A 24,188-nucleotide genomic window follows, 5' to 3' on the forward strand; every position below is an offset into this window, starting at 1 on the left:
CAAGGCCCTGAGGGATATCCTTAGGATGAGGCTGCCGAGGGCAGGTATGTAGGATAGTGAGGGCTAGGTTGGCAGCTGGATCATAACTGCAGAGGAGAGAGCAGCACGTGGATCTTCTTGTCGTCAGGCAGAACTCTTCAATGAGGTGGGCTCAGGGAGGGCTCTGTGCCTCCGCTCCGGTGAGCAATAGCCAGAAGCCTTGAGAGGCAGAAGAGGTGCTGAGCCATCGATCAGCAGCTGCTGCCCCGGCACTCAGGAGGCTAACCAGACTCTCACTCGGCTGCAGGTACAAGGGCAGTGCGACTCGACCCTGCCTGAGCCATGCCAGCCAACCTCACAGAGGGCAACTCACATGCCAACCAGACGGTAGCTTGCACTGAAATTGTCACTTTCACTGAAGTGCTGGCGGTGGAGGAGGGGGGGTCCTTCTATTCCTCCTTTAAGGTAAGTGTCCTGGCTCTAACGGACAGAACAGGTGGGACCAGAAAGGGCTGTGAGTGTCATAGATGCTACTGGGAATAGTTTTTATTTTCTCTCCTTTTCCTTCTCTTCCTTTCTTCCTTCCTTTTTCTTTCTTCCTTTCTTTCTTTCTTTCTTTCTTCCTTCCTTCTTTCCTGCCTTCCTTCCTCCTCCCTCTCTTCCTTCCTTTCTTAAATTACAGAAGGAGGAATCCCCCAACACGATGAGTTTAAATAGTTTGAACATTGTAGCTTTCAAAGCTCAGCACTGTGGCTCCTTCAAAATGCAGATGTTTTGCTGTTTCTGTGAAAACTTGTGCCTTGTCAGTAACACTTTTCAATGATAGATTCACTCTGTTTCACTGGCTGAGAGCATTGTAGTTAATGCCAGAGTAGTGTGTGGAGCATCTATTTCTAGCAAAAATTGTAAATTTTCTAAAACTGGGTATTTTTTCTCATGGTAAACATGTCAATTTATTTAGCTGTTAAGTTTAGTAATTTTTGTTTGCTTGCTTTGTTGTTCATCATCAGAGCACTGGGAACCCACATCCCTAGGGGCAGTAGCTAACACCAGGAGACAGAGAGTGGAAGGCAGGGAGGACCACTCTGTCTTTGCTGTATCTGCTCAGTGAACAATAGTGAGAAACAAATTCTTTGATGAGTTGGTGGTGGTAATATTTGCAACGGGTTGCTGCCTAGAATAAATCAAAAGAATCAGCGTCTGGCAAGCTTCACTTCCATATTATCAAAGGACGATAACTTTCTCATTAAAGCTGACACTGTCTTCTTTTTTATAAAAACATCTAGAGGACAGGAACAAATCATGTGTCTAGAAAACATGAGCTTTCTGCTTCACACTTGCAAACACTTGGTGGTGGGGCCACTTCATACCCATCCTGCCTAATGTGACTCACATTGAGTACCCTTAGTCACCACCCTAAGTCACTGGCTTCTGCCTGTCCTTCTTGTCCAAAGGAAGACTCTCCAAATGAACTCCAGCATTGCTGTGCTGTTGCTTCGATTGTTGCTAATTCTCTGGTGTTCTAGAAATGATTAGGGTTTTACAGTTGGACTTACGATGACCATGACACCCACCCTCTCTACTCTATAGATTCTTTCCCCACTCCCAACTTTTAGAGTAAAATTTTCAGCTGGGGGCTATCCAACAAGTCAGTCATTTTGTTCCTCAAGGGCAGAGTGCTGTAGTAAATTACTCCGGGATGGGATAGCTATAGGGAACCCAGTCCCTCAGACTCAACACATACACACACACACACACACACACAGAGAGAGAGAGAGAGAGAGAGAGAGAGAGAGAGAGAGAGAGAGAGAGAGAGGACAGATGCTCTAATGCTCCAGATTCTCACCACTGACTAGAGTTTGAATGCTGCCTTTTCTGACACCAGCCTACCAGCCCACTCTCCAAGTGGCTACCAGCAGGCTTTGTGTAGCCAGGAAGCTTGGGCTCTGCAGGGCCACTGCCAACTTGCCTTTGATGTTTATGGCACATGACAACAAGCATGCTGAAGAGACTGGCCCTCCCCAAAGAGGTAATAACCAACAATAAGGCCATTGTTCAGAGACTGGGGTGATAAGCATTCTCCACTGAGGGCTCATTTACCATCTTGAATCTCACCTAAGGGGTGTTGTGAATATAGAAACAAATCCCTGTGTCCTAGCTCTCTACTACTGTTACACCCTCTGTCCCAGTGATGTCTTTGTCACTAGACACTGGAGAATTGCATCCTCTGTCCAGTTCCTGCAGTTAAGCTTGTGGCTAGTGCACAAAGAGAAACAGAAAGGAGTTATGTCCATTGAAAACCAGGAACATTCAGGACTCTGCTTCATTGTGAAAAATAATGCATTGATTAAAGCGGCAATTTTCAGATACACGAAAATCAGGAGGAAAGCCTTGAAAACCCTGTCTCAGTCTTAGTGGAACTTTGTTCTGTAGCTGCCTTTGAGTACTAGTTAACCCTTGCTAGCCTTGCTTCCTTTTATACAACACAATTCTAAGGTAAAATGTCAAAAATGTACCTTATTTACTGCTTCTTATGTGTGTCCCCTTAATTAATATTGCCTCTGTGAAATGCAGTAAAAGAAACATAAAGTAGCACTGGTGACAGAAGTCAAAGTGGCTGAAATATCACCAATAGCAGTCTCTGTACATCCCACTTTTTCAACTTTGTGCCAAGAGCCTTGCTGTGTGCCCTCCGTGAAGCAGCTCTTGTCATTCCCAGACTCACAGCATAAGCACTTGGCTTCCATCTTTATCTCAGTTCTCTAAATTCTGCCTGTTCTTTAAGGGTGAGCAGGGGATGCTTCCTCCAGAAAGACTGCCACTCCTGAGCTTCCTTGGGTTCTCGGATTACTTATTGCTTCAGGAAGATGGCTCAGATTTCTGCCTGAGTATCTGTTGGGTCAGATTTCTGTTAGAGTGTCTGTTGGGTCAGACTTCTGCTGGAGTATTTATTGGGTGAATGTGTTACAGACTCTGAGCTTCTTATTTGGTTTCACATTCTCTCCTGGACCCAACACTTTGCTAGGCATGTTTGATAAACAGAGCACAAATAAAGCATGGCATTCTACTCCAGTCCTCCATATTCAATGGAATTAGCAACATGACATTGGGTTTATCCTTAGAAGAAATGGGGGTTTCTGGTGAGACACCATTCATCCTACTTTTCATCCTCATTCCAACTATACTCCCCAAGGGAAAGAACACATTCACCCAATGCCTACTCCATTTCAAAGCCAATAGGACTAAAGTCAGTCATGGGTTCCCATGGCTAGAACCATAAGAGTCTGTTAATAGGATCTGATCTCCAACACCAGCATAAGTCCTGGGGAATTCCACCCACCCCATAATAGCCCCCATTGTTTCAATCCTCTTAACCCATATCCCTGGGGCTCCTTAGCATTCCTGTTCTCAGTTCTCACTGTCCTGCCCTGCTGCATTGTCTTAAACATGTCAGATTCTCACAAACTCAGAAAAGCAGTCAGGCATGAGTTTCCCTCTTACCTACCTGCATATCTGTCCTCCCCAGTGCTTATGTGTAGACATGCAGTTGTAGTCTAAAGGTTTTCAATCAAGGTCTTGGTGTGCTTCTGTTTCCAATTTCATCTTCCTCAGATATCACATCCAATTTATCTTCCTGTGGATGAGAAGTCCCAGTAGGATAGAGAAATTATCTGAGCTTTGAGACCCTACCAGTTTTCAAATATTCAAGTCATTAAAATATACATAGCCCTGTCCAAAAACAAGACAAAGGCAAAACACCTCACACAAACGTTTTTCATCTTACAGGTGAATTTGTTGGCATTGTTTCTAGAACTTAGTGAATGATGAGAAATCTAATTTAAAGAAAGTGGGAGGGAACTATGTCTGAATCAGGAAATTAGTTAAATTATAAAATAATGCAAATGAAACTCAGTCTTATTACTCATAGGTGAGGGGGGAAGTGTGAACTAAGAATGCTAAGTGTTACCTAATCATGATCTTCCATCAAACCTCCTTCAGTGCATAATTGCAAATGATATGCAATTAGTCTAACGATTGTTTGCATGTAAATGGTGGCTCTAAGTGCATGAGGGTGATGAGACACAGTTGCTTACTGTATGTGCCCACCCTTCATGTCCTGTTGTCTTACTGCCAGTTTTTTAAAACACTATCTTCCCTCCTCTTTTAACCAACACAAACTTTAATTCATAGTGTCCCAATTATCTACACCATGAGTCAACAATGACTTCACTTAAACTTCTGCATACGGGAGCTCTGAAAAGTGGAACAGCTCATTTCTAAGACCCTTTCTGCCTGCCCTGTATCAACATCTCCACCTTGGGTAGCTCTTACTTCAATACCTCCTGTTAACTTGTCAGCTCCCTTGATAACCCCTTTTCACCTATTGTATAGCCTATAAGCTGTGGTGGCCTCATTGCCTGCCCAGGAGCCTCTCGTGCATTTTAAATTCCCTTTTAATTGGTTTCTCTCAGTTGCATACTACAGCTGTCCCTAAGGGGAAGTCTGACTTAGCACTACTCAGGCAAATGTCTATTAAAGTTCTGCTCCTTGCTGTTTGCTTCTGCTATTCAGCCCTATTACGTCACTGGTGGGATCCCCCACTCTGGGTGGGCTCAATCATGCATGCAATCAGTCTAATTTTATCTCCTGTAAGATACTGGTATTACTGATAACTACATAAGGATGACGTGCAATTGACCAGCTATCTATTAGTGCATGAAGAGAATGTCTTTTGTTAAATTTCTCTGCATTATTAACAAATCAAGAAGCATTGCCTTGGTTAATTCAAAGTAAACTTAGTCTCCAGGTAAGCTTGGAGAGATTTTCATCCTAGGGAGCATCTTCTCAGTCCCTGGCTTAGGGAAATCCTCTAAGTCAAGGGATACCTCTTTTTGTGTGATAAACATGACTGTGGTGGGAGCATCCATCCAGCTACCAAATGGACAAGAGGGTATTAACTGAAAAGAAGCTTTGTAGACCCTCCAGAGCACACATCCTTCTGGTCGCCTGTTGGGCTTCTGCTGTGGAGAGGTAGTGGCATTTTGCCTTGACAGTGAACTTGTGATGATGACCACACCCTTTGGACATGGTTTCAAATGTGGACATGACCCATTATAAGGTAAAGGAGGGGCTGGCTTGTGCTCTATTGGGTTGTGAAGAACATCAGAATGGCAGAGACTGAATCTTCTGGAGCAGGAAGGTAGTTATTTACTCTTATCTTGTAAGTGCTTCCCTAATAAATACCTATTGATCATTTATCTTGGGTCTGGTGAATTCAATTAAACCCCGCTTTCAGAGAGGGAGCAGTGTGACTGTTCCTTCAGGTTCTGGGGTCCTTTTCTATTTGCTAGCTAAATTTACACAACCTTATAAGAAATGGAAACTTGGTACCTTCCCCAACCAGCTAGAGAATGCAGGAAACAGTGTTCCTGTCTCTGTTCCTGTTTCTCCCATTTTCATCTTAAATGTGTATCTCCATGCCCTCTGGGGAATTCAGAGATCATGGGCTGCTCCCAGTTCTTTTATCCTGTGGTCTTTTCACCCATCAGGCACTTCCTCATCCAGTTCTCTGTCCAAGGAAGAGAAGCAATGCAATTATTTTTTCCCTCCATGTCTCCTCACATCTCACACTACATACCAGCCAGCATTTCTGTCTCTTCAGCCTCCTTTCTGTGGTGGGAAAATTACTCCTCCTGTGTTCTTCCAACTCATAAGCAAGGCTCTGTGATCTAAAGGATCAAAGACAGTGTGTGTGTGTTTCCCGTAAAGCTGCTTGCAATCTTCTCCATGACATATTCAGATATTCAGTACTGTTTTGGGGGGTATGGGTACAATTAAGGTTATGTACCAAGAGAAAGGGATATGTGAGCCCTAGAGGGAAGAAGCACATCAATTTGTGCTTCAGGTATCACATAACCATCCTGGAAATAACTTCCTGTTTATGCAGTGGACTGTGTTGGTTGTCCCAGCTACACACTCAATTGAATGAGAAGGACACTTTGCTTTTTCAGTAAGATCTAGTTTCTCTGTGCTTCTGCCGTCTCACTGCAGAGAGAGGTAACTGACTCATCACCAGATAAAGCTGGGCTCTCAAGTTTTCTCCTGCATTTTAGTGCTAAAGCAAAGAAGCTGCGAGTATGAGTCCTTGGGCTGACCTGCAGGAGACTTACTTCACACATTCCCAGTGGCTGTGTGATTGGTCTGTTCACACCTCCTCTAGCCTTGGTTTCCCCATCTGACTGAAGCGTTAGTGATGACCCTTCAAGGACTATTGTGAAATTTAAGGGAGAAAGTGCTTAAAGTTTTAAGAGCATCAAGTGGCTTAGAACAGAGTTTAATTTTAGCAACTATAGTCTCAGAATATAATCCTTTTACTATTTCCTGATACTACTTACTGATCTATGAGGTGTTGCCATTATCTGTGTGGAAGAAGCTTGTTGACACCAGAAGACTCTAGAGCACACCACAGTGCTTGTCATCAGTATTAAGTGTGTGTTCTCAGATGATGATCACTGGTGTGTGTCATTGTATGATGGTATACATCACTTTTTTTAAATCTCCATTTCATTTTTAATTAAACCTCCAAACATTTGGAATAAGATACAGGTATCTAGGGAAGACAGCATTTCTTATTATTCTGTTATTAGCTCAATGGCCACTCCATGGAGGGCTCTTTGCCAAAATGAGAAGTTCTATCTTTCTCAGAAGTGAATGGGCCACCATTGTGGAAAAATGTAAGAGTTTCTAAGCTACCATATAGCAAATTTACTCAAGGTCATAATAAAATTATAAAGAATAGTTCCAGTTCTTGTCTCCCCCACACAAGCAATATTGATGCCTACCTGAACATGATGAATCTCTCAGTCTTAGCATTTTACAGTTTGCAAATGACTTCCTTTTACTGCACTCAAATTCCTTTATGCTCTTAGAGATGTTAAAATGGCATTCACTTTTTCTAACCAGATGTGAAAATGAAGACTGAGAGAAGTTAAAAGCAGAGACTTCTAAATAAATTAAACATCATAAAATCAAAAAGGAAGTAGGATCTCAAGCTGTTGTGAGCACAAAGTAAGTGTGGAAAAAGATGCAGTTAGTTAGATAATGCAAAGCAAGATGCTTAGAAGGGTCAAACGTTTATGGTCCAGAAGGACTCCAGAGAAAGCCAGTGGCCCACCTAGGAAGCTGAGTCTAAGAAGAGGAGAGAGGGGTAGGAACTTGGCTCATGTTGTTGTTCATACTAGTAATACCTTGCTTTTTCTTCCAAACAAGAAGAAATCTATGATGTTTTATTAGAAAAACCTGTTAAGAGTTAAGACTGTATTTTGGAACATTTAATCAGGACAACATTGAGATCCAGGGAGAATGCATGCAGGTATGAGAGCTGCATGCTCAGCCACTCACTGGGAGGGTGCGATTGGAGAGGAAGAAGCCACAGGCATCAGGGGAGATTACAGTAGTTTGGCCCTTGGGAGTCAGGATGGAAGAGATGGGGGAAGAAAATAAGGTGTGGGTTTAAATGGAAAAGCTGCTTCTAAAGATTGTATGGGAAAGAAAAGAAAACAAAAACAGTATAGTTTATTTACAGTTATAAACTATAGTGTAGATTAAAGAAGCCTTGTGGGGAAGAGAGCACAGAAATCAGCCCACATATGTGTTTGCCTTGCATTCTGATCAAGATGAAAAGAAAATTCAGTAGAGAACAGGGGTAAACCAAATGTGTCTGAGCAGTGGGCAGCCACGTGAAAAAGCAAACCTGCACCATGTGTTCAGCCTGAAAAACCAGTTCCAAATGTAGCATATACCTAAGTGAGAACCCTAATGCAAAATACAGAGAAACATGCCTTCATGGCATTAGATTAGGCAAGGGTTTCTTCCAGTCAGCACCAAAAACTCAACCACACAGAAGAGCTTAGATAAAATGGGCTTCAGTGAAATCAAGATGGTAAATCCTAAGGGATTAGAAAATATTTCAAACTTCATTAACATAATAAAGTATTTATATATAGGACATGTAGAGAATATTTAAAACAATAAAACAAAGATCAATGGTTTAAAAAATAATGACAAAATATTTGAATAGAGACATCACCAAACAAAATACAAGGAAAGTACATGAAGCAAACAGCAAAATGCCATCATCACTCAGGAATGGAAAAGGAAGGTCATAAGAGGAATGACACTATGTGCTGACCAGGGAGGGTCACACTAAAATACTGAAAACACCAAGTACTGGTAAGGATGTGGAGTGTGCTGATGGAATGATAAAGATGAAGATATTTTTGAAAAACTGGCCATGTTCTTTATATAAAGTTAATCATGCATTTACTAGATAAGATAAAAACTCCATTTCTAGCGCTTTCCCAAGGAAAACAGAACATATGCATTCCTGTAATTGCCTCCATTTGATTGCCAAAAACTAGGGAGATTAAAAAAAATTCTCAAAATGGAAAATGAATAAACCAACTGTGGTAAAGCCTGTGAAAATTACTCAGCAATGAAAAATGAATCAATGTTCCTATATACACAGCATCATGAGTGAACTCTCTAGTTAGACAGACCCAGTTTCAAAAATGCTACTTGATATAATAATTTCATTTATCTGACACCATTTTCCTTTTGTTCCTTAAATAATTTAATTTTTCATATAAAACATTTACCTCCTCCAACTTCTAGATCCTACCCACCTCTTTATCCACTCAATTTTCTTATTAAATAAAAGCAAGATACAAACAAACAAAAAATCCAACAATAAAACAAAAACTAAGGTCAAAACAAATAGGGAAGACAAAGGTGCAAAAACACAGAAAAATAAAATAAAAACTCCATAAAAATTCCATGGTTGATACCCAGATTGTTACTGCGTGGCACTCCATTTGAAAAATACAACTATTTTTCCCTTTGCTAGTGGGTATCAATTACAGAGAGCTTCTTGGAGCCCATGCCTATGTCCCCCTCTCAGGGCTGGGATCCCATTTGACTTGAACTTCTGCAGGTCCTCCGTGTGCTCCTACTGTGTCTGTGAGTTCATACATGCTTCAATCTTATATCTGGAAGACACAGTTTCTTTGGAGTCATCTGTCACCTCTGGCTCTTACAATATTTTTGCCTCTTCTTCAGCCTTGACCAGAGGGGTTTGATGAAGACATCCCATTCAGCACTGAGTGCTCCAAAGTCTCTCACTTTCTACACGTCATCCAGTGTTGGTTCCTTGTGTTAATTCCCATCTACTATAAGAAGCTTATTTGATATGTTGAGGGAGGAGCTAATCTGCAAATTACATACAACAAACTTTCCACAGTAGAAAACAAGTGATTGTCATGATTAGGAGTTGGGGAGAGAGGCTTGCCTTAAAAGGGCACAGGAAAATCTCCCTGGATGATGAAATTTTTCTTGATTTTGGTTGCAGAGATTGTACACATGTCAAAACTTACACAGCTTACACAAAACTTACACATTAAAGGAGTGAAATTGCCTTTGCATACATTATACCTTAATACAAATTTTATATAGATTAATATCACATGTAATTTTTCACAAACCAAACTTTATTTAAAGTCACAAGTTTTGTAGTGGAAGCACAGCTCAGAAAGGATACATTAGCACAGAGCTAATAAGAGAGTGAGCTAGGCAGTAGGCGTGGTCTAATAAGTGTCACAGGGCCACAGGGCATTGCTCAAACACTACCTCCTCTGTCTCCTTGGTGCTCCTTGAACAAGAGCATTTTCCATTCTATTCCAAGTAGCTCACTGGTTTTTTTTCTCCTCAGAACACATTTGTGATATTGCATATTGTGCATGTCCTATGTCACCTCTCAGCTTCTTGAAATAATGTTCCTCAAAGGCAGGAATGTCACTTGTCTCTGACTATGTTCCCCATCTGAACAGCTGTACCTAAAAGTCTACAGAGTGAATGGTTCCCTCGTGGCCTTTGCTGTGCTGAAAGCCACTTGACACAGAATTCCCGGGAGACTTTGGAGGTTTTCTCAGGGTGTTCCTCACTGTGCTCTACATGAAGACTTTAGTATGTACAATTCCTCAGAATTTTCACAATACCGTATGCAGTGAGGGTAAAAATGGATGTTGATTCTGTGATCTTGTGGCGTGCATGAGTAGGGGGAAGGATACTGGAAGGAACAAGCTTTTGGAAATGGCTGCTAGGATGACTCTGGAGTCTGCCTTGCTATCCATGCTGAAGCCTGTCACAATGAGAAAATGGGTAGGAAAGCCTCTGAGGTATGAAATAAAGGTTTCTCTTTTTATCTGAAAAAATAGAAAGAGTAGTGGATTTTCACTTCCCCATCTTTCTACCTTGAGTTCAAATATAGTGTATGAAACTGCACCAGCCATTCTGTGACCAAAAGAGGAAAAGTACAGAAATTTCAGAGATCAGGGGCAAGAGCAACCTGCCTTCAAGTTTCCAATATATGAGAAAAGACAAAAGCATTTTTGCTTAAGTGGTTTTTATTATAAATAAACATTCTTTCCTTTTAAGCTAAAAATTTTGTTGGTATAAATACAAAATGAAATGGAGATGTTGTATTGTGAGACTGAGGCCTTGAGAATGAAGTACAGAGTGAAAAGGTCATATCAGGAGTTTTTCACTTTAGCAGTGCAGATCCTGAATATGACCAGTGTCTTCTTCCTGTTACCTAGACAACAATAGGTACAGCATGGTTTGTGTGATCCTAAGTGACAAGAAAAAGATGATCCCCATTGCAAATATTAAAAGTTTAAATAACTATAGGGGAAAAGTGAGCAAAGCAGTGACTCACTTTTCCATCATAGCTCCCTAAGATTTTTTAAAAGTCTCCCCAAAACACAAGCTGAAATCAACCAAGAAAATGTGGCTCCCAGCTTCTTAGGGTAGCCAGTCTCATGCTGTGCACTCTGACTACTTTGCAGGGCTGTCGTCCAGGCTTTACAACACTGACATGATGTCCTGCATCGGGGAAGGCTTAAAGGTGGCAGTTCTCCTAGGCTCAGCATTGTTTTAGGGGACAAGGCGGGGTCCTGAGGAATAGTCTCTGAGAAAGCCTCAACAAGCCCAGAGCAGATGGTCGGTAGTAGAAGTTGGGGTGTTTCCTCAAGCACAGACTTCTCAGGTCCTTTATAGCTTACCATGTTCTCAGCCTTTAACAGCTGTGCATCTCAGAACTCAGAGATACCAGGCTCCCAGATTCTCCACATATCCATCTGGGTTCTACTATTCTTTACAGTTCTGTGAGTGCTCAGACTTTTTGCCCACTAAGACCACTCATATGCCTACCACAAACACAGAGAGATTTCATGGAACTCCTTCCCTCTTCAATTCAGCCTTTTGGAAATTGAGAAACTTCCTCTCTAGGGAGCAATAAATAGCAGGGGAGGAGTAAGAATTTAGTATACCCTTGACCAAACACCATGAAGTCAGGAAAGGCCTCCTCATTTCCCCCTCAAGCCTTTCCTTAGACAATGTCCCCTGGCATCCTTCCCTCCCTACTCATGACATTTTACTTACACCTTGCATGCTTCGTTAACTCCTACCACATTTACTTTAATCCCCATTTCAGTTATTTAAACCCTTTTCCTCAACCAGCCACTTGCAAGTACTAGCATTTAAACTGTCTTGAATAAACTGATTCAGTATCTCCAGGGTCTTGCCCTACAACTTGTTTCCTAAATTTCCAAGATGAGTTTCATTTCAAAAGAAGCCTTAAGTTACTGAAGATAAGCTGCTCACAACATGAGCTTTCTAGACATTAGTCACAGCAGGTCTATTTTAAAGAATCAGATTGGGTATATCTCAGTGGTTAGAATATCGCAGTTAAATAAGGATCAGGATAAACAAATAGGCCGAATAGATGTTTATTCAGGGAGAAATAACTTACAACCTAGACAGATGAACACCAGGAAATTCAACCCGATCCTCTCCTGTCAGAGTCATGCCAGCAAGAGAGCTTTCTCCTGGCTCTCCCCCCCCCCACCCCACCCCCGACTTCCTTCCACAGGTCACTTCTGCCCATCGCTCCACCCCCAATGGGCGTGGTCAGTGCCACAGAAGGACTATCTCACTACAGTTAGAATGCTTGCCTAGCATATGTAAAACCCTGGTAAGATTCCCCAATGCTGTATAAATTGGGTGTGCTGGTGCACACCCATAATCCCAGTATTTGGGAGGTGGACACAGAAGGATTAGAAGCTCAACAGTGTCTTTAACTAGCAAGTTAATAAGTTAATTAGGAGAGTCTTGAAGTTTCTAAGAGAAGACAAAACTCTTCTGTTAATCTGGTGCTTGAGTTGCCCAGGTTTCTGAAACACATGAAAGGTTTCCAGTAGAACTGGGAATTCCATTAACATACAGATATTGAACCACTGTTATTGCGGTAAATAAGGATCAGGATAAACAAATAGGCCGAATAGATGTTTATTCAGGGAGAAATAACTTACAACCTAGACAGATGAACACCAGGAAATTCAACCCGATCCTCTCCTGTCCAAGTCACGCCAGCAAGAGAGAGCGCCTTCCTGGCCCCCTCCGACCTCCTTCCTCAGGTCACCTCCGCCCATCGCTCCACCCCCTAATGGGCGTGGTCAGTGCTACAGAAGGACTACCTCACTACACACTGTGTTTGCTCAAAAATATTGTTCACCTAATAAATTATAAGGTAATAAATAATTGAAAAGAATATTGTGTGTGCTCAAATGTGTCTTCCCTCTGATCATCTGCTACCATAGACTCTAAAAAGCAATCCATACAGAAGAAGATGCTCTTTGGACAAGAATATATTTGATTGCCTTTCCAACACATTTAGCACCTTTGAGGAGTTTTTGCTTAAACTGAATAAACATTAAAAGGAAATTCAAGAACACAGAAACTATTAACCCATAATAAAACACAAAACTAATTTCTAGAATGCTAATTCTGCCAAACAGTTTGTTCCTTCCATTGATCATTTGATTTGTTCTGTCACTGATCGTGTTTAAGTTAGGTTAGGCTAAATTAACATGCAAGCCCAAATCATCATGTTCTAGTGTTTGTTTTCAATGTCAGCCCCACACTGTAACATAGTGATAGGATCTCTGATTATTATAGACTGTCAGGGACATAGTAATGGATGTTTCACCCAACATTTACTTCTATAATCCTAAGTCAGGAGAGGAGTGGGGAGAAATGAGGAAGTTCAAAGGAGGGAAGGTTGGAGGGAGAGACAAATTGGTTTGTAGTAACAAAAGAATTCAAATGTTTTTTAAAAGGAATAGACATGGCATTATTCTAGGACATGCCCTGAACTCAGGCTCCTTTGAGGGTTCTTGCCTGACTCAGCAGGCCTAGTGTTCTCTAAGGTGGGTGGATCACACGTAATAGAGGGGTCTATGGGACAGGGAACACCCTGAAAGAAGGAAAGAATTCAACAAGGAAAGTTCAGAGGTTGAGCAGGGATGGACAAGGGACAGAGGAACACCCCACCAGTGACCACTGAACAGCAATCCACACTTAGAAGTAAGGGGTCAGGACAACAAGATGAAGATCAATAATGAAAAATGGCCTTCCTGAAATAGCGGGACATATGTGAACTTAATAATACAAAATTGCCAAAATAGAGAAAGGAATGAATATTTGGCTAATAAAAATAGAGAGGGTTGGGAGAACATATGATAGATCTTATACCCAAAAGTATGGAACTGAATTTTTTTTTCAAAATCGATAGAATGAACATTGGGCATAAAAAAGACTACCCAAGCCTAAAAAATTTTTAAAGAAAACAAAAAACAGAAAATAAAAATTAAAGTATATGTGGAATCTTATGACTCATAGTATATGTGATAGTTATGTGACAAATGCAACAAGGTGAAGGTTTTAATAAATAAAGTACTTGGAGCCAACACAATTTCTAATAGAATCATGAACAAATATATTAAGTGCAAGGTTTAAAGAATGTAGGAAAATGTTATTTGTAGCCTAAGCAATAAAAATCCAGTAATAAACATTGAAAAAAACCCAAGTTGACAGAGTAAAGAAAATTACTATGTAGTTAACAGCCTTGCTGCCAGCATCCCCTTCCCTTGAGGAAGGTGCTAAAAGTCTTCTGAATACAGGGGCCTTTGTGATAGCAAAGTATGTCAAATTGGGTATTAAGGTTCTCTAAAAGAAAACAACTGAATCACACACACACACACACACACACACACACACAGAGAGAGAGAGAGAGAGAGAGAGAGAGAGAGAGAGAGAGAGAGAGAGAGAGAGAATGATTTATTGGTGTGGCTTTGGTATGAGTAGTCCAGAAGTCCAACATGGTTTCCTCACACTGGAAAGGCCAAGGATCAATAGTTATTTGGTCCAAAAGGCTGGTGTCCCACTCCTCAAACTCTGGTCCTGGAGGCCTGGGGAATCCCTAAGGAATTGCTGGGTTTAGACTTAATAACAGGATAAATGAACTTTCCTGCGAGAGTAAGGGCAAGCAGGCAAAATATAAAGTTTCTTCTGTGCATGTCCTTGATCTGGTGCCATCTACATTTAGGGTGGTCTTCTTGCTTTGAATACTTTGATCAAGAAAATTCCTTATAGGGTGCCCAGTAGCTTGTGTTGATTTCACATGCAGTTAACAACCGAGATTATACATCACAGAAGGTTTCATCATACAGCTCCCATGACCACACAGATGTTCTCAGCATCTCTGCACCTCCTTACCAACATGGTATTGTAGGAGATACATGTTATTTTTAAATTATTAGGCTGTAATTATTGCAGGGGCGAGGATATACAGGAGGATACAGGGAAACCATCCAGCATCACAAAATTAACTGCATTCTTCATGCAGCTAAGTTGTCTGACTGCTGTGCTGTGTGGTTCCTGGTGTGGAGGATTAAGCAGGAATATTTCAGTGAGCCATACTAGTTTTCTCACTTTTTGTTTCTTTCTAATTTCTTATGAATTATCGCCCTTTTTTTATATTTCAGTTCCATGTTGAGTTCTTGGTAGTCATTAGGTTTAAGAACTGTGAAGTACCTATTCCTTTCAAAGGGTATTCTCTCTCTCTCCCTCTCAAAAAAAAAATCTGGTTTTCCAACATTCTGCCATCTTCTGTCATCATCGTCTATGGATGAGCCACTCAAAGTGCTGGACTTCCATGTCTAGTAACAAGGATAAGGAGATGGATCGTATAGAGTTGTGCATAGGGTGGCAGGAGAAACCCAGTCCAGAGCACTGGCTTCTACTGAAGTAACGAGGGCTCCATCAAAATCCAAGACTTGGACAGTTAGAGACAAACAGGCAGCTGGGTATGTAGATATCAAAAAGATGCAATACATTCAATTTGAAGCTGAATGAAATGTATCTGACCCTTGGCAAGGAAATTTTGCAAGTCTCTGATTATACATAAGGAACCCAGGAGTGCAGCTAGGGAAGTGAGAGGTAAATGGAAACCAAGGCACATGAACAGCTGCTGAACTGGCTGAACAATAACTCATTAGCCCATCACAATTAGATGAACAGTAATACAGCTTAGCTGCGTGAAGAGTGAAGCTTTTGGTCTTTGTGATTCAGGATGGTATTTCTACATCCTCTTACACATCCTTACCTCTTTCCTGTGCCTCTTCTCATTTTCCAGGACTCTCAGCCTCACATTCTGGCCCTTGAATCTGCCTCTGTCCTCCCACTTGTCAGCAAACCCCGTTTTAAGGTTTGTTTGTTTTAGCTGTTTGTTTTTGAGCCTTCTGAATGAGCTTGAAATATCAGAGTCTGAGGTGGGATGATATCAGATGGGATGGGATAGCTTTATCAATTACATGCCTCATCATGTTTTCATTTTTGTTTTACAGTAATTAAAGTTGGAGCTCCATACCTGTGGATTCTGCATCCACCTCCAAACCCCTAAAATTAATAACAGAAATATCTGCTCTGAACACATAAGGGTCTGTTTTCTTGCCGTTAGTTATTCTCCAAGAAATACAGTGTAACAATCATTTATACAGAATTTGCATTCACCTGCTTAAGTAATCTAGGGATGAGTTAAGGCACACAGGAAGATGGGCAAGGGTTATGTGCCAAGATTACACCATTTTATAACATGTTTAAGCACAGGTGGACTGTGGCAGGAAAAATGCTGAAAGAAATTCTATGTGAGATATGAAGGGCTGAATGTTTTGACTTTTACTAGATTGTAGAGATTTGGACCTGATTTATCCAAATGTTAGTTTTTTATTATCTCAAGAGTCTAGAGCTTAAATAGCAATTTAAATGTTAATCCCAGTTCTTGGTACATAGCAGACACTTCGTTTGTTTATTCAGCAAATATTAATTACTCCATAGACTCAAAGCACAATAGGTTTTCAGATGATTTCTAACAGCTGTGGCTTGATGCATTGTGGGAATTCAAATGGAACCTCATAATTTAATTGTTTCAAAGCTTCCAATCCACCTCATTTTTGGTTAATAAGGATATTCTCTAGTGTGCCAAGAAAGAGTCACAAGGGTCTCTCTTGAGGTGCATGTGGAACATTGGTACTTCTGTTGCTGGTGAATCTAGAGTTTCCTGGCAACCAGGACACTGAATCTCATAGTAACATGAGCATAGCTCCATGCTCCACATCATTACTGACTTGAGAATAATTTGGGAATGAGAAATTAGCATAGCCACTAAAACCTGGCCTATGGCTCTCGGCACTGCTGATTAAACACTCCAGAGCAGTTGACTATTTGTCCCCGCACAGGCGAAAATGTACATGCTGTCAGTGAACATGTTCTTGAGGCTAAACTAAGAAACACATTTTAAGTGGTTATCTGGGGTTGACTGAATAGCTTTCCTGCCTGGTCCTCATGGGAAGAAGCACGTGTTTAATTCTGCCATCTGTGAAGATGGTACTGCCACTGAGGAAGACTCAGATGGGCAGTCTTTTCTCTGAAAAGCAATTCTCCTTTCTAGGGACAAGACCTAGTGCAGACCATGCCCCTTTCTGAGACCTGGTTTTTAGGATTCAGCTCTGGTCCTAGTTTTTAGTCTTCCTCCACTCGCTGACCTTCTTGTGTATCTGGACAGCCAGGGTCCTGCCTCCCAAAGTGCACTTTCCTCAACCTGTCTTCACTGCTGTGTTCTAACCAACCATGACCACCTTGCCACAAGTTCCTTATTTGGGATTCTATAGATTCTATAACAGCTCATTCACAAACGTTTCTTCCTTAAAAATGTTACTTTACCAATTTCTGCCCTCACCATTTGATTACAAACTCTGTGGTGTAGACCGCATATAACTGTAGGTTAATTGAAACATGTCCACAGCTACACTATTTCTGAGACAGGTTTCCATTTTCATTCTAAGCGTCATTTCTGTATAACTACACGGTTATACAGCCAAGTGTCCCCCACAGTGAATACCTCCCCTGGTTCAGTCCTCAGTAGTTTATAGAATGACTCAGTCCACAACTACTCTACACAGCCCAATCCAAAGTTCTGCCATACTATGGAGGCCATGTTTTTATCTCGGACTCCTATCCTAGCCAGCCCTTCATTCTTCATGCAGAAGGTCTTCTGCCATCTTGCTCTGCCAGTCTCCAGACAAAGCCAGGTGTCTCAGAGGTGCTTTCTCTGCCCTTGTTCTGGATGTCTGGGAAAGAATCATAAAAAGCCTCCCATAGAACAACACTTTAATTAAACACCCATTTATGTATAACTATAGAGTATTTTTTCTCAAAGAATGTAAGTATGAAGATGATATAGATATTGCAATGTAGAAACCCTCCTCTAGACCTAGGAAAAACAGCTGGAAAGGTGAATACAGAAAATCATCTGGGGTGACAGTGTTCTAATTGTAATTGCAAAGGTATCAGCTGGGTTGCTGAAGGGAAGTCAGTTATCCAGAACAAACAAACAAATGATAAGGCTTTTCAAAACCACATCATCAAAAGATGGCTTTCGAGAAGAATGAAGGAGGCCTTCTCTGCAGGGACATTCCTATCTGTGGGCCTCGTGTCAGCCAGGCTGCTACTGATTACTTGGCGGAGCTTCTAAAGCAATACAGGAGGAGAAAGTTCTAAGTGCGAGATTCCTAACTGTTCAGTAACTGCCAGAAGTCCCTAGAGCTTAACAGAAAGGCAAGTTATCTGTGTCTACTTCAGCATCTTTAGGGATCAAAACTTTGCAGTCTGTCTCACATGGTAATCTCTGTTACAGTGGAATTAAGAATTCATATGTCTGGTATTCCCAGCCAGTCTAAACGACAGGCTTTCCTGAGGGTTCAGTACTGGGTTGATATGAACAGTAAAAGCCAGACAGGTCTCCGTAACAGGGAAGTCTTGCTAAGAACTGAGGCTTTATAAATTTATCATTGAACCTTTATCTGCAATTTTATTCCCTGACTTGGAAAGTAACAGATAGTTTACTCCTTCTTGTGCCTGAAATACAGTCTTCCACATCACACAAATAACAGCATCCACAAAAGAAACCATGAAAATGTGAGGGCGCAACAGTTCCCTAACCCTCACTCAGAGAAGATGAGTAGGTGAATCCTTCTGTCACATTGGCGATTACTGTCATGTGAAAGCCAAACTTTCCTCCAGTGTGCAAACTGTGTAATCAGCATTGGCCTAAGGCTTCCTCCAACAAGCTTTGGATCAGAACTAAGGTGATGATGGTTTTCAACATGAAGGTATAATGTAAAGTGATGAGGCAAAGACATCATTTTATGTCAATCTCTGCCCAAGATGTGACAGAAATCCTCCAAATGGGCAAGTATAGCATGAATGTTTCCACTAGTAAAGCTGTATCAGAATCTAGGCTGCAGCATTTATAAGCCAGACCTACTTATCTCCACTGCTTTTCCTTATTTACAAGACTGAGCCCAGAGAGGCCACAGTGGCTATGTTCTGGGTAAGTCACCAACATGGAAGGTTTCTCCAAGGGTGCTGAGAGCCTGGCATCTGACAACAGAGAATACATTGCTATATACCATATGTGATAAGCCGAGATGCCATTCACCTTACAACTGGCAAATAAGTATACATTAAGCTTTTATTTTCTACTTTCTAGGCCTTACTTAGGAAAGAGTATTCCAAATGCTTCTGGATAAATTGTGACTTCCACTCCTGACAAGCCTGACACATAGTGTCAAATAGAGAGACTAAATGTTTTAGATTTCCTGAGTTACTTTCCATTACAAATGAACTTCTCTGCATTTGTCATCTATTTATTTATTTAACATGTTTATTAACACCTTCTGTGGGCCACAGAAGGTTTCTATCATTATGATTAAAAAACCATGACCAAAAAGCAAGTTGGGAAGGAAAATGTTGATTTAAACTATACTTCCAGATAACAGTCTATCAGTGAGGGAAGCCAGGGCAGCAACTGAACAAGGGTGGGAACTCAAGATGGGCAGGAAGCTGCAGACAAGAACTGATAGGTAGGCCATGGAGGAGTGCTGCTTACTAGCTTGCTTCCCCTGATTTGCTCAGCCTGGTTGGGACCACCAGGATCTAGGTTTACCAGCCCAGAAGTGGCACAGTTCATGATGAACTAGGCCCTCACACATTAAGTAGCAATGAAGAAAGTGTCAGTCCTGTGTCAGTTCTGGCTGAGATGACATTCATCACAGGTCCTTGGGATTCACCTCTTCAACATTGAGCTAGAGTATCCCATGGCTCCCACACAGGCCACTGCCATTGCCACAATAGATAATTGTCTTGAGTTTCAAGGCCAATTGGTCTTAAGTCAACAATCAGGGCCCTGAAAGCACTCTGGCTTTCGACAATGAAAATTCTAAATTTAGGCCCTAAATGAGCCTCTGTAGGAAACAGTACCTTGTTCTATGCAGGAAATCACATGGCAGACAAGGGCTGACCTCCTTGGTTGTCCTCTTCCCTACACATGCACATCATGAAGTACATGAGTGCCAACACACACTCACACAATCACACACAGATGCACAAATAGGTAGTAGAAAAATCAATGTAAAACTATTTAAAAAGAAAAAAATTACAAATTCAAGTATTAGTTCAACTCAGTTGTTAGGCATCTGCCTTGAATTTTGCTTTATATGACCACTAGGGGGCATTTAGTCCTCAACTATATTCTGTGAAGGTCAAGAACAGTTTTGGACACCATTAGGATGGGGTGGAGATAGGATCACAGGCTGAGATACTGCTAAACTTAGATGACAGAACAACAGATAGGTACAAGTGACAGGGTGAACAGGGAGAATTTGAGCACCGTGTGCAAAGGTAGAGTGACCCATCTTAGGCACTGTGCATCCAGCAGTAAGCTACATCTCTCCACTGTCATCATCTCAGCCACACACCATAGTCTCAGATCGATTGCATTTTTATCTTTATTCTGGATATAAGGAAATTGAAGTCAGAGAGTTCCTTGCCTACAATGTGTCTCACCTGTACATGGAGCAAAGCCTTTGGATTCAGTCAGGTTCCACCACTCCACTCACCTGTGTGTGAGGTGCTGCTCCTGTGACCAACCCCCTTTATTCAAGTCCTGATATCATAACTCAGCAAATCCTCATATTAGCCTAGAGAGAGAGAGAGAAAGAGAGAGAGAGAGAGAGACTAGCATGAAAAATTAGCAAAACATAAGTCTTTTCAAATTTTTATTTGATGGCAGGATTAAACGTGACTGGCTACATTTGTCTCGTGTTTTATTAATCCTTGTAGCATCAATACTTTAGGCATTTGATACAGAATGAACAATTAATAGATGCGGTATGAACTTATAAATAAATAAACATCAACACTTAGGAAGAGCCCAAGAATCTATAATACGGTACGTCCTCCATCTGGAAGTTTCCCAAAAGCAACATCTAAAACCTCAGATGAGAAGGACCTGTACAGACTATTTGCACAGGATCTGTCCATTCAACCCAGAGGAAAAGAAACCTCAATCTGTTTACAAAGCATTTGTACCTGCAAATCCAAACTCCAACTCTAAAGCAAGTCCAGTCCAAGGTTACACTGACTTCCCACCACTCCTGACAGATGGTTTGCTTTTCACTGACTTGGAAAACTAGTCGTTGATTATACTTTAGTTGGGTACTCCTAGCAGAGCAGATATGAGTCCCAAGCCTATCCAGAAATAGGATTCCTGAGTTTGGAATGTACTGCTAGTATATACAGAAAGCTGACCTCCACTATAGTCCCAATATACAGAAAATTAACTTCTGTAAATGTGTCTTTCTATGGCACCACTGTAGTTGTTCATTTGCCGTACAAGCAGTGTACCATTTATACCCATCACTGTCGACTTTTCTGGAGCTGAGAGCTGTCTGCACTCACCACAGGCAGGGCTTCATGTGGGGGAAGGGGAACATGAAAGAAAGAGATTTAATCTGGAAAGATAACATTGACTTTCAGTAGTGAGAAACCGAGTTCTCTTGTTCAGTTTCCCTCCTCTGTTGATTTGCTTGTGGAAGACCATCAGAGTAAATACAATTCAAATGCATTCTACATCAAAAGTAGAAAATAGGAAACCAGATGGAAGGCACAAGCTTCTGAACTCAGCTACTTTGGAAATGAGAAAGGAGGCTGGCAAGTTCAAAACCTACCTGAATCTAGCCTGGGCAATTCAGTGTCTCAAAATTAAGAGGAAATTGGGGCTGGGGCTGGGGCTGTGGGTATGCTCAGCAATAGAATGCTCACCGGTGTCATCACAGCCATATTTTCACTCCAAACAAAAGAAAAGAAAAGGAAGAGGAGAAGAAGATGAAGTTAACACCTTCCCTGATAGAGAGAAAACATCACAAGCAATCTAACTTCCCTTTCTTCTTTACCTGAGGTTGGAAGAGATCAAAGGAGATCAAAGAACTTATAGACATGGGTAGAAATAAGTCACCCCTCTGGCCCTCCACATAGCCTGAGAAAATCTTTGGGTATGTACATAATTAAATGATTTTCATGAAAGGAAATTGCTTGAGGTATCAAAATGCTTTCCTCTACAAAACTGATTTCCTGAAGGAAATAGGAAAGCCTTAGAAACTCATCTATATTCTCAGCAAGCCTGAATGGACACAGCATTAAAAAGAGGACATGGATGAGTTCAGAAAAAAAATATTGTTTTAACATGAAAATACTATTCAGAAATCTAGAGCGAAAAGATAACTTGGTAGGTAAGATAGAAGAAGACTCAATAAATTCTCTTAAAATTTATAGTAAAGGAGGGAAACTAAATATGAAGGATACAGGCAGAAGAGAGATGCAGAAAATCAAGAGGTTCACACAATCACCTAGTCATGTCAGAGGTCATAGGAAACATGGGCAGGAAACCATAATAGAAGTCAATTTACCTGACTCTTATTGTTAAACCTTTTAATATAAAAATGTCAAGAAGATTAACAATGAAAGAAGACCCAACCTAATAACTTTGTGTCTAAGCCTCAAAAATATTGAAGGAAAGAACAAAATATCAAACATATAACTAGAAAAATGAGTTGCTGCAAAGGCAATAACAAAAAACAAACATCAGAAGCAAGGCTGTTCTGCACATAAACAGAACACATTGCCCTCCCCCATCATCAGCTGCTGTGCAGAGACAGGAGAATTTCATCTACCCCAGAGGGTTCAGACCTGCCCTAAACTTGCTACATAAAGCTGACAATGCTACAGCCAGAAATTAAGTAAATCAGAATCATCATCTTGCAAAAACATAATTAATAGCTAAATAATTCTTGGTTTATGATACTTTAATACACCTGCCAAAAATAACTGCTAGGAAGATATGTAAAAATTTTATTAAGAATCTGAGGAACAATGCTCACAAACTACTTCAGCATAACTTGGAGGCTTGGGAGGAATGAAAAGTAAATAATTTCTAAGTTGAATAGCTTCAATAATATATATAAAGTGGATTACTGTCATATAAGTCACTGTTTGTCAATTTGGAAAAAAATAAATAAAATATGCCATTTCCAAAAGAAAATTTTAAATACAGCAAGCGATAAAATGTTTCAGAAGACTGAAGCTGTACTTTGACATCATCTAGCCAAGGGTTCATGTGGCTTCTCATGCTCCACCATCTGCATCCTTATAAACATGTGCCAGAGGAGGAGCAGGGCAGCCCTGTCTCTAACAGCTGCAAGCCATGTGAAATGCATGGGATAGACCAACTGGATGCCTGAGGAAATGACTCAATAGTGGATAAAACGCGTGCTTGCAAGCATCAGAAACCATGAAAAAAAACTCGACAAATTCTGTAACCACCTGTAATCCCAGCAGTTTTCAGGTAGAAACAGAGGACAGGCTGAAGAGCTCCAGGTTCAGTGGGAGGTTCTGCTTCAGTTTAAAAAAAAATCAAAGGAGAATGATCAAAGAATGCATAATGCATCCAACATCAACTCTGGGCCTCCACATGCATGCACAACTCTCTGTTTCTCTGTCTCTCTCTCTGTCTCTCTCTCATACACACACAAACAACAGAGAGGGGAGGGAGAAAGAGAGACTTGTGCATATGTGAATACTCATAGTCACACTAAAAATAAAATAATTATAACTTGAAATATACTATTAGAGTAATACTATGCTATGTTAAAACCCCACAACCATTCATATAAACCGAACAGGTAAGTAAGAGTCTACAAATGAAACATGTCATGGATGTCTCCCCAAAAGGTAAATAAGCAGACTTGGTCTCCAGAGTGGTGATGTTGTAGTGGCTGAACCTGAATGAAGTAGGACCTTGTGGCAGGTGGTTAAGCTACAATAGCTTAATTACAGTGGTGACTGGAAGGGATTGTTGGAGATAATTGGTTGCCATGGCCTTGCTCATAAATCATGCTTGCTTATTGTCTTACCATGTGATTTCTCCTCTTATCAATGTTCCCTCCAGAGGGGTGCCTGCCAAATTGTTATGTAGCAAAGAGCCTTCACCAGAGGCAAGGAGATGCAGATCATATATCATGTTTCTGAATCACCAAGGCTTTGGGTAAATGAATGATTTTATGCATTACCCAGTATCAGGTACTTTGCTATAGCAATCAAAAACAGGCAAAATCATGAAGCATAAAGAATATTCAAGTTTTTTCTGGAGACATCGCTTGGTTGATAAAGTACTTGCTCTACAAGCATGAGGTACTGAGTTGGGATTTCCAGAACCTACTTGAAAACCCAAATATGAAATCCCAGTGCTGTAAGGAAGGAAAATGCAGACAGGTAGACCAAAGTCTATAAATATTTGATAAGCTATAGTTCCTGTCTTTGTGAGGGCACTGGAAATGCTTATTTCCATCCTCAAACAATGT

At 41.0% G+C, this 24,188-nt stretch overlaps 1 protein-coding gene across 1 annotated transcript in view; it reads left to right on the plus strand.

The window, feature by feature from the left end:
- Positions 1-275: 275 nt before the first annotated feature.
- The window catches only part of Npsr1 (neuropeptide S receptor 1), a 189,232-nt gene continuing 165,319 nt past the window's right edge, over positions 276-24,188 (plus strand). The window contains exon 1 of the mRNA XM_051196923.1: positions 276-444. Within this exon, the coding sequence (XP_051052880.1) occupies positions 322-444 (123 nt within the window). The 5' untranslated portion in view covers positions 276-321. The remainder of the gene's footprint in view (positions 445-24,188) is intronic.

Source organism: Phodopus roborovskii, unplaced genomic scaffold (genome assembly GCF_943737965.1).
Source record: "Phodopus roborovskii unplaced genomic scaffold, PHOROB, whole genome shotgun sequence".
Lineage (NCBI taxonomy): Eukaryota > Metazoa > Chordata > Mammalia > Rodentia > Cricetidae > Phodopus > Phodopus roborovskii.